Below are 15086 nucleotides of genomic sequence, written 5' to 3'. Positions count from 1 at the left end.
ATATGTATATAGTTTGTTTATTGTCTACCCCTTACACATACCTATAAGATCAGTTTCAAAGGAGCAAGGATTTTAGGTATTTTGCTCATGCTGTATCTTTAGTACCCAGTATCATGCCTGGCATATGATAGGTGCTCAGATTAGTTTACTAAAGAGCAAAATGTAGAACCGTTAGCCTACATGCTAGGAAATACCATTCAACAAACCTTGATTATGCTTAGCACTACCCTCTGCCCAGCAGCAGAGTCTGCGGTCAGGGAGTTCACAGCCCAAGTGACTTGACGGGGATGTGAGTTTGAGCAGGGAAGGAATATTTGGCCTCATTCAACTCAAACTCAAACTCTGCAAAGAGGCTTTAAGGTGATTTCTAGTAATATGGCCATCCTGCCAGCTGTGAGCAAGTATTTGTTGAGGAGCTACTTTATGACTCTCCACTAGAAGAGAATGCAGAACAACTCTGGGTGGTTTGTGAACAAAAATGACATTCCCTATGTCATATTTCTTCACATTTGAAATGAAAAGTGAGAAAGTAGAGAAATAATATGTATAAGACACTTTTAACTGAAGAATTGTCTGGTTTTGAAAACAGTTTATTTGCATACTACATTTCTCAATTTGCTGGCAGTTCATCAGATAATTAGAAGTGACAAAAATGCTAAAAATCACTGTAGGTTATCACTCCTTTGTACTACTGTCCATGCACCCCTGACAAGCAAAAACTGGGTTTATGTTCAGACTCATTTAATTTTCCCAACCTACAATGAGGAACTAATGGAAAAGAAAATGACCAAATGCTGATTGCCACATGCCGCAGTACAAAGAAGCACTGGATTAAATAATTAGTAACTTCACAACCCCAAAAAATAGAGGCTTGACCTTGTCATTGGGTAACCCTGAAATATGGTACCAGCAGAATTCAAGTGTATCTTTATTGTATTTTCACAAAACAGTTTGAATATTTTAGTAATTTTTATTGTAATGTATGCTGAATTATTTTAATTCTAACTTAAAAATGAAAACCCGTAATTCCAAGAACAGAATTCTTCTCATACTGACTTTTCTACTGATGATGATTCATGAACTTGTTACTAGACATATATATTAATTTTGAAGTATTAAAAGTATGTGCATAGACTGTAAGAGTATGGATTGATGAATTTAAGAGTTTAGAATCTTTTCTTATCACATTTCAGACACTAATATCAGGAGCTGTAGTAGAACAGCTTGACTTCCTACGAATCAGTGATGCAGAAGAGTAAGTACCTTTTGGTTATTTAGTTTCCCACTTCTGTGATTGCACTTGAAAATCAGGAAATCTGAAGCAATTCCTTTTAATTTCCAGGCTTCCAGAATTTAAGAGTTTTGAGGAACTAGAATTTCCCAAACATTCAAAAGTCAAACGACAAAGCAGCACCTCTGATACTCCTGAACTGAAACAGCAGCCAGACATCACCGTTGCTGAGTGGAAAAACAAATCCACCCACGAAATTCTTCAGAAACTGAATGTGAGGATAATGCAGGTCCCCTAAGGCCTTGGGGAGGTTGCCAGAGTAGGCAGTGCCAGAGTGAAGCCATGTCTTCTTGTCCTCTCAGTGGACGATGAAACGTGTGGCTGTCCATGGGAGATTATGCCTTCGGTCTAAAATTAACATGGATGTCTTAAGGAGCACAGATAAATGGGATTATGTTTGATATGAGAATATGATACGAGTCATTAAAAAAGTCAGTGATAGTTCACTTCGGGTTCTCATAACTTTCTTTCCATGCCCTTTCTCTCCCATTTCTATTCCATCTTCTCTCCTGCTCAGGTCCAATGCATCCTTTACGTCTTTCCTGTCCCTAAGGAAAGCAATATTCTGACTACACGTGTATTTTAGCAACCTAGTATTTTATCTTTCTTGAGGTTATTCATATTTTTTAAAAAGAAATGAAATTCTACTGGTAGAACTGTGAGCATTGTACCATATTATTTGGACCATACAAATTTGAGCATGTAGACTAAATACATATCCTTCTAGATATTATCAGTCCTTGTTATTGAATTTTATTATGTAAATCTACATAAGGATGAATGTGCTATAACATTCATAAAGCACACAGCACAGAGCCCTAACGCATAATAAGCACTCTGCATATTTCCCCTCCTGTCATGCATCTCTTCATGATAGGTTGATAGCAACATGGTCTCCCACTTACCAATAAGAACAGTAAAGAAGCAAGAGTTTAAATGACCTGGCCAAGTCTCAGAGAATGGCAGAATCAGAATCAGTACTTATAGACAACCTATTTTCTGTTTATTGCTTATTTTGTTACCAGGAAAATTTGATTAAATCCTGCTACTCTGAGAAGCCAGCTTGTCCACCCTCTAGCTCCACAGTATCTAAGATAAATAGTTGTGTAATGTCATCTTATGCTTGTTATATCAGTGACATTTTATATTTCCTCAATTTCATAACAGGATATTTTCTCTCTCTATCATGTGGTAGTATGATTAGTTATCCCTTATGGTAACTCTTATATTCATTTTATTCTAGTTCCTCATGTTCATTTATGTTTTCAGGACTGCAGTTGCCTGGCTAGCCAAGCTATCCTGCTGGGTATACTGCTCAAAAGAGAAGGCCCCAACTTCATCACAATGGAAGGTAAGAGAACATATGTATGAGAACATTTTAAGTAACAGGACCTCTCTATTCTTGAACATGTATCAAATATACATAAAATATATCCCCTAAATGTTACAAGTTATTTCCGCCTCCAGTAAACCTTTTGTCTTTTAAGGGGAGAATGTTCTTTCATTCATACCCGCAAGAGTGGAATACGCTGATATACTAAATGGCCTTCATGCAGTGATGCTTGATTGTTTCTCTGATTGTTTGAACAGTGTTGGAGCCAGGATTCTGCCTGTGACTGTTTACCTCTAATGACTCCAGAGCTGTTTATTGACAATTTCTGTTTCCAGTTTTATTTCCTGTAATTTTTTTCAGGAATAATATTGAATAGTTATGTCTATAAAAATTAGCTCCTTCATGGTCTACAGCAGCCATTTGGAATGGAACTTGGCATTTAATAGAATTGTGCACTGAAGATAGTTAATAAAAAATAAATCATGTCTAATTGTGTGTATGTCCACTCTGCATTAAAAATGAAACCCAATTATCCCTGAAATCCATACTTGTATGTTGGGTCACTATTCAAGACTTCTTTACAGTAGTGATCCAACATACAAGTATGGGAATCCTTGAATTCCACATCATAGTCCACTTCATCTGGCATTTTATAATACAGAATAATATAGAATATGTCTCAAGCACTTAATGTCTAGCTACTCAGAAATTTTCAACTCATTTGAATATACGTTGTTAAGAAGTGCATGTTGATTTGGCTAGAATTAGAAATTGGGTTAGTGTCCTAAACAGAAGTATAATTAACAGTATTTGTAGTTCTGGTAATGAACTAACCATAATTATTTATTCAAATGAAGTCTACTTAGTTTTTGTACTATTGTAGCTGAGATAAACTTCTTGGATATTAAGCAAACTTCAAACAAAATTGTTCTCTAATTAGAAAATTAGTGTCAAAACTCTAAAGTATAAACAGAATTTTTATGAGATACTGGGTTGAACTCAGGGGCTTCCCAGTGATCAGTATCCTCCACCATTTTTATTGTTTACCTTGAGACAGAGTCTCACTAAGTTGCCTGGGCTGGGCTTAAACTTGTGATCATCCTGCCTCAGCCTCCCAGAATGCTAGCATTAGAGGTGCATGCCACCAAATCTGGCATAAGCATATGTTAATTTTATTTGGAACAGGCATTGACACTTGAACTTTAGCTAAGCCAAAAAAATAGGCTTTTAAAAACTTTAACATTTCATTAGAAACCTAGACTTTAGAATGTTTTTTAGTAGTGCCTTTAAATAAAATAAAATTTATATAAAATAGTTCATAAGAATGCTGAGGGAATTATTTTTAAACCACTTTTATAAACTTGGGAGTAATATTCATCTTTTACTTAGTTTTTGAAAGGCTTTAAATATTTTAAATCTGTAAAGCCATATGGTAAATTGAAAATCACAAGCATCTACAAAATCTGAATATAAGTATCTGATTTGTTACAAGACTATAAAAATAAGGTCAAAACAAAAGGTTAAAGATCTTGTTCTTTACCTGCATTTCCTTTTTGGTGCTGTGCCCTGTTATAGTATTAATGTACTGTGAAAACCAGATGTGAGGCCAGACCACATGTACATTGCAGAGAGTAGAAAAGCCTTATGGTGTGTTGTAAACGCTTGAGTATGTGGGGATGGTAATAGCCCCATACATATAATGGGGCTGCAGTAAACTTTTCATTAGACAAATAAATGAAGAGTTACTATATTTAGAATTTACAGTATTTGTTCAATTTTATGTACTTATTTTACTATACTATTTTTCTATTGTCTGCAGTAAATTAAAGTAACATTTGCATTTGTTTAAAGTTTATATTATGTATTAAGAAAACAGTTGGATTTCAAGGAATAAAGAACAAGATCATATATACTCAGACTAAATAGTAACAAATGCTAGGGACATTCACATTCTATTTATTTGGGTTACATATTAAAATTGTCAGATGGTTCAAAACGTTAATGGATTGGGGTGTTAACTCTAGAGGAACAAAATGAAAGTTCATAAGTGATTTTTAAAGGGGAATAAATGTTATGCATTTAAGTAAAAGCTTTCTTCAATAAAGACTCCTATTGTCCAATGTCTAGGTACCGTTTCTGATCACATTGAGAGAGTCTATAGAAGAGCTGGCAGCAAAAAACTTTGGTTTGTATTAGTGTCCTTGTCATTTTATTTTTATGTTGTCATATTCAGTATCCTAAAAACAGTGGACCAGTCTTGAAGATGATTATTCTTCCTAATTTTTATTTTTATGGCACCAAGACTGTTCACTTCCTTAGGATGTGCCTATATTCCACTTAGCATGGCTGTGCCAAGGTACTAAAGGAAAAAACTAGGAATACAGACCTCCATAAGGAATGAACCAGGCGAGTGTTCATGGGGATGATTCCCAGTGACTCTTCCCTGCTCTGCCTCCTCCATCCCAACAAGTGCTGCACATTCTTTGTATTTAGAAAACCTGTTCTGTTACCATAGAAGGCCTTGATGAAAGAGGCCAATGGCTCATTTTATGATAACCAAAAATACTCTACTTAAAAGGTAGTTCTCTCGTCACTTGTTTGGTGAACCCCAGTGATTATAACTGCTTCATGAAAAATAACTGTTTTTTCTACATAAAAATGCTCTTCCTAGGGACTAAAAAAATGATAATAAATATGTGTATATGTAAATTTAAACAATGTTGTTTAAATTCATAATGAGGAAAGTAGGGCCTTCTGCATTGTGATATAACTTTAGCAATTTTATTAGAAGAATCTAAAGTAACAGTACACGTGTATAATTTTTTCAAGTGGTTAGTTATTACTTAATTTTTTAAGAAGTCTCAAGCAGTGTCACAAGAAACTCCCTTAAAATCAATGAGCCTCAGGTTTCTGATCTCTAAAATCAGAGGACTAGAAAAAACAGTCTCTTAATACTTCACCTCTATTTTTTATAGTAAACATTCCATTCCTACCCAGAAGAAATAATGGAATAATCCTGTCATTTCTTAAATTTTTACTCTCAATTCTCAGTACAGTCATGCAGGCATTCAAGCCAATACATGTTTCTTTTTATCTAGCAAGTTTCAAATGTGGTCTCTCATCTTATTTTTAGCTGAGTAAACTTGCTCTTGCTTTTTGTTATTATACACACATCTTAGATAAACCATTAACTACCAAATATTTAGATTGCTGTTTTGTCTAAAACAACAAGCTCCTGGAAGTTTTATTTGTTCTATTTTCCCTTTTATGGCTTTCCACTGACACACCCAGGTTGGCGGTACGCTACGGGGCTGCGTTTACCCAGAAATTTTCTTCCTCTATAGCCCCACACATTACTACTTTTCTGGTACATGGGAAACAGGTAACATGCACAGAATGTGGAAACCCGAGCTGCTTGAAATGTGTGGGCTTTCTTGCACTCTGAGGGTTAAGTACGTCTTTCAGTCTTATAGTGTGTGGGTAAAAGCTTTTTTAAAAGCAGGAAGTGTTTGTTTCACTAACTTTATTAGTTATTGGCTTAATTTTCTACTTTTCTATTTGTGTTGAAATTAAGAAATATACATGCTGTTTATAGGCCAGTTTCAGTGTATATCCTGAAGTATAATTTTAAAAATCACAGCAAGTTTCAAACTTACATTTTAATTTTATTTTTCACATTTAAATGTTCCATGTGAATTTTTACTTCCGAGGGGAAAATGTCCTATGCTGCCTTTTAAAAAAAAATCTGTTCTCCTTATATTCTAAGACTTTTTCAGGAATGTAAAAATAGCAGTGTGAATTCCTTCCCTCAATTCTAGCTTTATCAAGGAAAAAAGTGCTGGTATTTCATTATAGCACTTTCTAAAATTCAGTTCTGAGTCCTCTAATCCAGGGATTTGGTTATCTAGCTACCAAAAGAAACATGATTTAAAGTGGTTGTAAGAATAGGTCACATCACCAGTTACAGACTTAATAATGAATTTGCTAATGCAAATCAGCATTCTCTTAATTCTTCCCCTTGCTCTCCCTCCTTACCTCAATCAGAGAAGTAGTTAGGCTCCCGTTTCTTCCTTTTAAAATTGACAGTGGAATCAACAATACCTGTGACACCACCTGCAGGCAGAGGTAAGAGTGAGGGACTATCCCTCCCTACTTCTGGATGGTCCTCCTGGCCGGAAAATCTCAGCTGTTGGTCCAATGTCTTGAGCATAATGTTTCCTCCAAATAATCACATGCAGACCCAAACATGTATGTTTTGAAGGTTCTGAAATCAGGACCCCATTCATTCATCACCTTTTAGGTTTGTGAACATCTGGCCTACTCTCTTCTTTGCCCCCAGGTCGGTTGTACGCCGTGCAGCAAGTCTTTTAAGTAAAGTAGTGGACAGCCTGGCCCCATCCATTACTAATGTGTTAGTGCAGGGCAAACAGGTAAGTATCTGATTTTCAGACACTCATTTGATCACAACTGCAAAGGTTCTTGGGTTGAATCCTTAATTTTAAATGTGGCACAACTCATTGTCACTGACCTCTTTATAAACAGATTAACAGTGGCTCAGGCATTTTTTCACAAGTCTCCTTTCTCAAGCAAAGAAGATACACAGTCTTAAAGCTGCACAGTTACTAAGTGGGCTGTCCTCTTTTTCCTGCTGCACCTCAGAGCTGTACCTTTTGACTCCTATGTTAACTTGAGACCAGTGCAAGTGCAGATACCTAAACTGGAATACTACCTACTAAAGTATTCCAGGAAGGTACAGGACAGGCAGAGCAAACGCAGGTGAGTAGCGTAGGACACATTTCCTCTTCTACTCCACCCGAGTTCCTCTGGTGCCTTCGAACACACTGGTGTCCATGCAGAGCCAGAGCCTGCATGGCCAGTGCTGCTCCCTCAATCCTTCACTCCCCCACCTCCTCTCCACCCACCAAGGCTGACTCTGTCACCTTCTTGTCACAAAGCCAACTCTAGTTTGCTGCAGTTTCTCTCTCCTCTGGGTTCCCGTAACAGGCTCATGACATGTCTCAGTCTGCGTGTGATTCCCGTTTATTTGGATGGTAGGCTGTGAGCACCTGAGGTCAGGGCCTGTGTTGTCCAACATATGTCCCAGTGTACCCACCACGGGACCTGGCTTTGAGTAGACACTTGGTAAATATGTGTTGAATTGAGCCTCTGCATGTGGAAGCATGGAGTGAGATGTGGCTGCTCATTCTTGTTTTGTTTTCTATAATCTCTAATTACCTGGCTGAATCATTCTTTGATTACAAGGAAACATGCTTGTTTGCTTGCTTTCTCTTTTTTGGGGAATATATGTGCTTTATTGTGTTTTCATGACCGCTAACCTAGAGATATAATAAGCCTTAATAATATGAAATACTTTAACCTTCTTTCATAGCATCAACCAGTGGCTGACATTTCAGTGTTCTTAATTAAGATTGAAATTATTTCATCCTGCTATCTAGCTTCTGAAATGTTACAGTAATAAGCTATTTTTTCTATAATGTTGACTAGCAATTAAAAATAATTATACTAATAAAAACTCCCATGGGAAAGTTACTTTTCATATATATTATCTTCTGTGTTCTACAAATCATTAACAGGTAAACCTTCCCTCCCCATTTGTCAGCTAACGTAGACCAAAGTACAGGACGTAATTCACATAGGGCCCCTCCTTACCAGAATCCTTGCCTCCAGCCCAGTGTCATATTTTTTTTCCTTGGACCATTCCAGCTATGAGAGAAAATCAAGTATGTTATTTTTCCTTGATTTTAGGTTCCTGTCACGTATCTAAAAATAAAGTTAATTCAGCTGCATGTAAAAATTCTTAATGTGAACATTCTTTGAAGATCTTTGCAGTCACTGCGCCTGACACTAGGAGAAGGGCCAGTTTGGGCAGACCTGTCTGTTCTGTACAGTATCTAGCAGGGCCTTGCACCCTACAGCCTGAGACCCTGCTCCCACACACCAGGATCCTTGAGCCTGCCCTGCCCTGCCCTGCCCTGCCCTGCCCTGCCCTGCCCTGCCCTGCCCTGCCCTGAGGCTGCAGCTGGGCCTTTGCCCCTCAGACCAACACATCTCCCAAAGAGATAGTCCCCTTCAGAGCTGGGTGGGCCCGGGAAGCTCGCAGTTCAGATTCATTACCAGGTGCACCAAGGCCATTCATTGACTGTGTTATAACCCTTTACAGAAACAGGAAATGAAAATGGGGCAAAGTAGAGTACTCAGCCATGAAACGCCTCCCTGAGAGCTGAATATTGTTTGTGCAAAGCACTTTCAGGTTGCCTCGTGCTCTCTGGAGTGAACTAGTGGCTTAGTCATCATTGTTTCCCGAGGCAATGATGTACCTCCTGTTTGTTTTTGTCTTTACACAGTGGCACTTTAATAAAAGTAATCATACTTGGACTAACTGGTTGATACCACTGTCATACGATAAAGTAGCCATTACACTGCATTACAAAATTGGGGTATGGGGGCTGGGGATTTAGCTCAGCGGCACAGTGCCTGCCTGGCAAGCACAGGGTCGTGAGTTGGATTCCTGGTACCGGAAAAAAAAAAAAAAATTGGGGTAAAAGACCCCATATTCTACTCTTTGCCTTCATCTCTGAACACAAGTGCCCTTTGATACGCTTTTATTTCCCTGTCTCATACAACTGTGCACTGTACATAGAAGAGAGATGAAAAGCAGTGATAGGAGAAGCAAGGGCTGCAGACTCTTCCGGGGAGGTAGAAGGCCATGGAGCGAGGAGAGAGAGACCAGATAATTCCCTTGCCAGCTTCGGAAGACAGCACTTTGTGCTTTGGCTTTTCTTTGCCATTTCTCTCTGTGATTTTTCCTTTCCCAGGCTTGAGGCAGCCTCATTCATTCCTTTCTGCAGGGGAGAGATCAGTCTAGTGTTATGCCAGGGAAAGTGAGGGCTACGCAAGAGCTGGGTGACCTCATACCTGCCTTTGAAAAAGTTACAGTGTTATAGAGCAGAAGGTTCCTCCTGAGAGATGGTAAAAGAAGGAAAAAGTATATTTTTCAAATACTAGGTCGTGTAGACTGTGTAATAAAATAAAACTATTCAATGTATTGTGGCTTCTCGGGGGAGTTTCTGGTACTAAAGTCATTCCAAATTTTATTTTGATAGTTACTTATATAGACTCACCTTCACTCCCCTAACCAAAACCTTCACCTGCCCTTATATTTTAGGCCAAACTCTGAACCATTATGAACTCCAATGGGAATTATGCTTTGAAAGCCATTTTAATAAATAGCAGAACAGTTATTCTACCTAATTCCCTAGCTTGTATAGAGCAATTTCTACCTGCCAGTCATCCTGAGCTTTGAATTTTTTTCTTTTATCTTTTAGTAGCTAGGAAATTTTTACAATAAGATTCTGCCACTTGTAGGTGACTCTGGGTGCCTTTGGGCACGAAGAAGAAGTTATCTCTAATCCTTTGTCTCCAAGAGTGATTAAGAACATCATCTATTATAAGTGTAATACCCATGATGAGAGGGAAGCAGTCATTCAGCAAGAACTGGTCATACATATTGGCTGGATCATCTCCAATAACCCTGAGTTATTCAGTGGCATGCTGAAAATACGAATTGGGTGAGTAAAGTACCTTCATCTGCATACAGCGAGTTATTCAAGCTGTTCCTTAACAGACTCGCCCTTTCCATGGGAAGCAATGCTGAGGGTATCTGGTGGGTATTTTGGAAAGTACACCTGGTGCCAAGCCATGGAGACAGCATTGGAATAATGCCAGTGGCCTAAAAGAAGCTTCATACTTACGTTAAACATAGTAAAGCTGTCTGGTAAAGTTGAACTCCAGGAATGTCTACATCTGCATGATGTAAAAAAACTCAGCACGATATTTATAAAAATACCTATAAATAAAACAGGTAAGCCTTTAGGTCAGTAAAAGGTTTCAGGAGAACATTTACAGATAAAACTGTGGACCTTTCAGGCATGTTTTGCATCCATTTTCTACCAACATCTAGTGTTTAATTTTAAAAGTCATGAGTTTGAAGAAGTAATTAAAAGAAAGACTTTGGCGATCTTGAATTGTCTTAATCAAGAATGTTGTGAAGGGGCTGCGGTATAGCTCAGTGGTAGAGCACTTGCCTAGCATGTACAAGTCGCTGTGAATCAGTCCCCAGTGCCAAAAAATAAAAATGTGTGAGGAAGTATGGCATAGGGAAAGTTGACCAGGCTCTGGCATTCAACAGAACTGAGTTCAGGTCCTGACTGCCATTTATCATTCTTTGCTACTTTGGACAAATAGCTAAACCTGAGCCTTACTTTTATAGCAGCCTCCCTGTTTTACATGAGCATAAAATGAGGTATGTGTCAGAAAGCCTGGACTACCTAATGAAGCACGTTACAAGTACCATGTAAATGTGGCCTAATTATAAAAAGTCGCATAAGAGTGTGAGCCTGTAGAATAATCATGCCAATTTGGGGGATAGTCCTCCAAAGTTGGAAAAGAATGTACATTTTCCATTTGTTGGGTGCAGATATTTGTATAAGTGAGTGGAAATACGGCTTGTTAACTATATAATTTGTCAATATACTTTCTTATTCTTTCTCTTCTGCTTAATCCTTGATTGCTGATAGTAGTCTCATTATTCCTGTGGATGTATCTGTTTTTATACAGTTTAAAACTTTGCTTTTTGGCTGGGAATGTAGGTCAATGGCACAGTGCCTGCCTGACAAGCACAAGGTCATGAGTTTGATTTCTGGTACCAAAAAATTTGTTTTTGTCCATATCACTTCTTTGCTTTTGTTAATATATATTTCTTTGTGTCACTTACTGCTTTTCAGATTTTTAATATTTTTTTATCTACAGAAGTATGAAGACTAGTATAAGAAAGCTGCAGGATTTATACTATCACCCAGCTCCAATAGTATCATATATTCAATCTTATTTCACTGATACCCCCACCTACTATTCAACCTACCTATACTCCCCCTCTAGATTTTTTTAAGGCATATTCATCCTGTTATCTAATCTGCAAACCCTTCAGTGTTGCCTTTATTACTTTCTTGTTGCTGGGACAAAATACCCAACACCCACAAATTGAAGAAAGAGGTTTATTTTGGCTCACAGTTTGTAGACATTTCAGTCCATAGTCTGCATGGCAGAGAGGCATCACAGAGACGAAACAGTTGATGGCATGGCAGGCAGGAAGCAGAGCCAGATCAAGGGACCCTTCCAGGCCATGCCCCCAAGAGACACCCTTCACACCAGTTTTCACCTCCCAGCATCACACCCAGCTATAAACCATCAGTGGACTAATCCAGTGATGAGGGCCACACACCCCGTGATCCAGTCATCTCCTAAAAGCTCCACCTATAAGTGCATGAGGCTTTGGGTGACATCTGGATATTAACCATAACAAGTGTGTATCTGTAAAAGATAAGAACTTCTTCAAAACATTATTCTGATACCATTAACATTACCATTACCTGTGTTAAAGATAAGGGAATTAACTTTTGTCCAATATCGCTGCCCTGATTTCTTTATCTGTCATTATAAAGAAGACAGCTTGGTATATTGTCTTCCATCTCTTCACCGTCAGGTTGTAAAATTTTGTATGTATATATACATATGTATATATGTGTATCTCTAGTCAGCACTTATGCTGTATTTATGTTTAAGATTGTCTTATATCAGACTTAAAATATATCATTTTAAATGTACAATTCAAAGTCAACAGTGTTAATTTTATGCATCATATTCTCTTTTAACTGAAATATTTTTATATTTATATCATTTCTTCTATATTTTGAGGGTTTTTTACATTTTATTTTGTTTTCTATTTACCGTACTTTCTTGTTAGTTTCTTCCTTTTCTATTTACTGATGGGTCAATTTCCCTTTCATTTCTTAGTTTTAGTTTTCTGTGTGAATGTGAAACAGTTTCCGAAAAATAATTACTCATTTTTCCTTCATAATTATATGTAAGAACTCATTGCTTATTTCACAATATCTGCATACCTCAAGAGGAATTTACATTGGTGCACAAGTACAAAAGAACATATTTTACAAAAGTGTTATTTTTAGCAGTGTTTTAAATAATGACACACTGGAATTGCCCATGTTTATCAGGAGAAAGGTGTTTAAATAAATGATACCATACTGTTACTGCTTGTGTTTCGATGTCCACCCAAAGCCTCATGCAGTCATAGGTGGGGCTTTTTCAGAGGTGGCTGGATGTGTAGTGACCCTGGGATTGATTCATGGTGCAGTGCAAGGGTCAAGGGCACTAGGATTAAGGGTGTGAGTGTTCCACACCCAAAGCAGCCTGGATAAGATGTAAGGAATAGAAAGAGCTGTGGTGTCTCTTGTTACTTTGCTACCTTCTGTCTGCCATGAGCTGTTCTCTCCAAAGCCACCCTGCCTTGGAGCAAGCCGATTACAAACTCAAACCTCTACAAACTGTGAGCTAAATAAACCTTTGGGTGTCAAGTATTTTGTCTCAGCACTGAGAGAAAATTAAGACAGTAGTTCTATATACTAGCATTTATAAATGCCCAAGGTAAATTTTTTTAAATTGCAAACTAACTAACTCTCTCTCTCTCTCTCTCGCATTTATAAATGCCCAAGGTAAATTTTTTTAAATTGCAAATTTATGATGCTTTTTTATTTAAAAACTATAATTCTGTACATCTATATATATAAAATGTGTGTAAAATATCTGAAAAATATACATTAATTTATGTCAGTTGTTTTCTTTAAGAAATTCCTACTTTCTAAGTTATGTTTTTATTACATAAAAATTTTACTCCAGTTTATTATTTTTAAACTTTGCCTGATTTCAACAATAGTATATTTAAGATGAATTGCCCATCCTGTATCTCCTTACTTCCATGGAAAGTAAATTACTGTATCTCCCTAGTCCTTGCCCTTCATTTTTATCCCCCTAAGTTGTTTCTTTTTAAAGATTTAGAGGTATTCCAAGTCAGTCAAAGAGCTTTGAATCATGCCCTGACTTGTTCAGTCTGTTTGCTGTAATGTTTTCAGCTCCACCCGATGACAACATGTGCAGCTACAGGAAAGGGTCTTCTATGTGAATGGACTCTACATGAAAAGAAATATGGTATTCCATCTTCATACAGGGTATAAAAGTATTCCTTGTCATGGACTCAAGCTTTTCTCTTAGACTAGGAGTGTAAGTTATAATTCTTCCAAAGCAGTCTTTGTAATAAATGCTCTAATTGGAGGGCCTCTTCAAGTGACAGTCGTCCTTGAAGAGGTTTAAACAAAGTCTTAAAGAACAGGTTTCCAAGTTTTTACATGCTGTCCTTTTAGTCTCTAATAATTTTACCTTTATTGTTCATTGGGCATTTTAGGCAAATTTACATCCTTTCACAGAAAATTCCATCTAATTTCCTTTCTTGAATTCATATCTATGTGTAGATTTATTCTCTTCCCGGGAATGTGTGTTTAGCTTATTCTAAAAATAATTTCCTTCCTGTTTTTCTATATGTTACTTTTGTTCAGCTCCTTCCATGAAAAATATTATACACTTTAAACAGTGTGTCACGCAAAATAAAATGTCAAGGTAGTGGCATGTGACTTAGTATCTAATGATAGTAGAAAAAAATGACTCATGAAGAAATGTGCTGTGAAATCTTAGTTATTCACTGTCTTACGGCTCACTGGAATAGTGGAATTCCATTGTGAGTATTTATAGTATCCCTGCCCATTTCCCTCTACATTTCCCTCTTATACAGTCTCATAGGGAGTAGAGTCAGCTTTGATCACTGTGTAACAGTCAGCATGAATTGTCTGTTTGGTTGGTTTGGGAGCCACCGGGGTATTAGTAAAGCACACTGCTGGGTGTGTCTGGGTGGGTCATGGAGGTGTGACCTTAGGTACTAGATCTGGTTGCTGGCCTCTTTCTTTCTGCCACGTTCACTTGCTCTGCTTTCCACCCATCATGAACAAAGCATTTTTGCTCTACCATGCCCTTCTATTATGATGTTTCTGCCTTGGAGCCAGCCAACCATAGACAGACCATAGGCCAAAGAAACCTCTCCTCCTTTAAATTGTATAAGAGGGCTTTTTAAAAGTACAGTGTGTATTCAAATTTTTTAAAAGTATTAAAGTAAAAGACACATTGCCATTAGCGCCCCCCTCCTCAAAAAAGTACTCCCTCTTGCCTTGAACGTACTTATCCCGTCACTCTTACTACATTCTGAAGCTGTTCTGGAAGTCCTCTTTCATAAGTATCTTTACAAGGTATGATCAAAATGCCATTAATGCTGTTACCAAGTGCCATCCAACAGAAAGGCAGGCATTGTGGTGTATCATCAACCACCTTCTTCACAGCATCTGGCACTGTGCAACTTCTGGCTCCTCCTCAAAGTCAAAATAAGCATGAAAGGTAAACATTTTGAATCAATTCAGGGCATCAAAGCAGCTGCTAAATGGAACTAAAAATACTCATGAAAGAGGGAAGTGGCAAGGGTGACGG

At 37.7% G+C, this 15086-nt stretch overlaps 1 protein-coding gene across 5 annotated transcripts in view; it reads left to right on the top strand.

The window, feature by feature from the left end:
• Phkb (phosphorylase kinase, beta) overlaps nucleotides 1-15086 on the top strand; it is a 201427-nt gene that overhangs the window by 165698 nt on the left and 20643 nt on the right. For 3 of the 5 annotated variants that reach the window (XM_005401407.2, XM_013502733.1, XM_013502734.1), the window contains 6 exons: nucleotides 1194-1255; nucleotides 1343-1505; nucleotides 2561-2642; nucleotides 4752-4809; nucleotides 5916-6006; nucleotides 10011-10213. In XM_005401407.2, coding sequence (XP_005401464.1) covers nucleotides 1194-1255; nucleotides 1343-1505; nucleotides 2561-2642; nucleotides 4752-4809; nucleotides 5916-6006; nucleotides 10011-10213 — 659 coding nt within the window. Of the gene's footprint in view, nucleotides 1-1193; nucleotides 1256-1342; nucleotides 1506-2560; nucleotides 2643-4751; nucleotides 4810-5915; nucleotides 6007-6963; nucleotides 7055-10010; nucleotides 10214-15086 lie in introns of all 5 variants that reach the window. The other 2 variants (XM_005401408.2, XM_013502735.1) reach the window with 2 other exon arrangements.

The sequence above is a fragment of the Chinchilla lanigera genome, unplaced genomic scaffold, assembly GCF_000276665.1.
Source record: "Chinchilla lanigera isolate Chin_1 unplaced genomic scaffold, ChiLan1.0 scaffold00073, whole genome shotgun sequence".
In the NCBI taxonomy this organism is placed as follows: Eukaryota; Metazoa; Chordata; class Mammalia; order Rodentia; family Chinchillidae; genus Chinchilla; species Chinchilla lanigera.
This window is presented reverse-complemented; position numbering and strand designations above follow the sequence as displayed.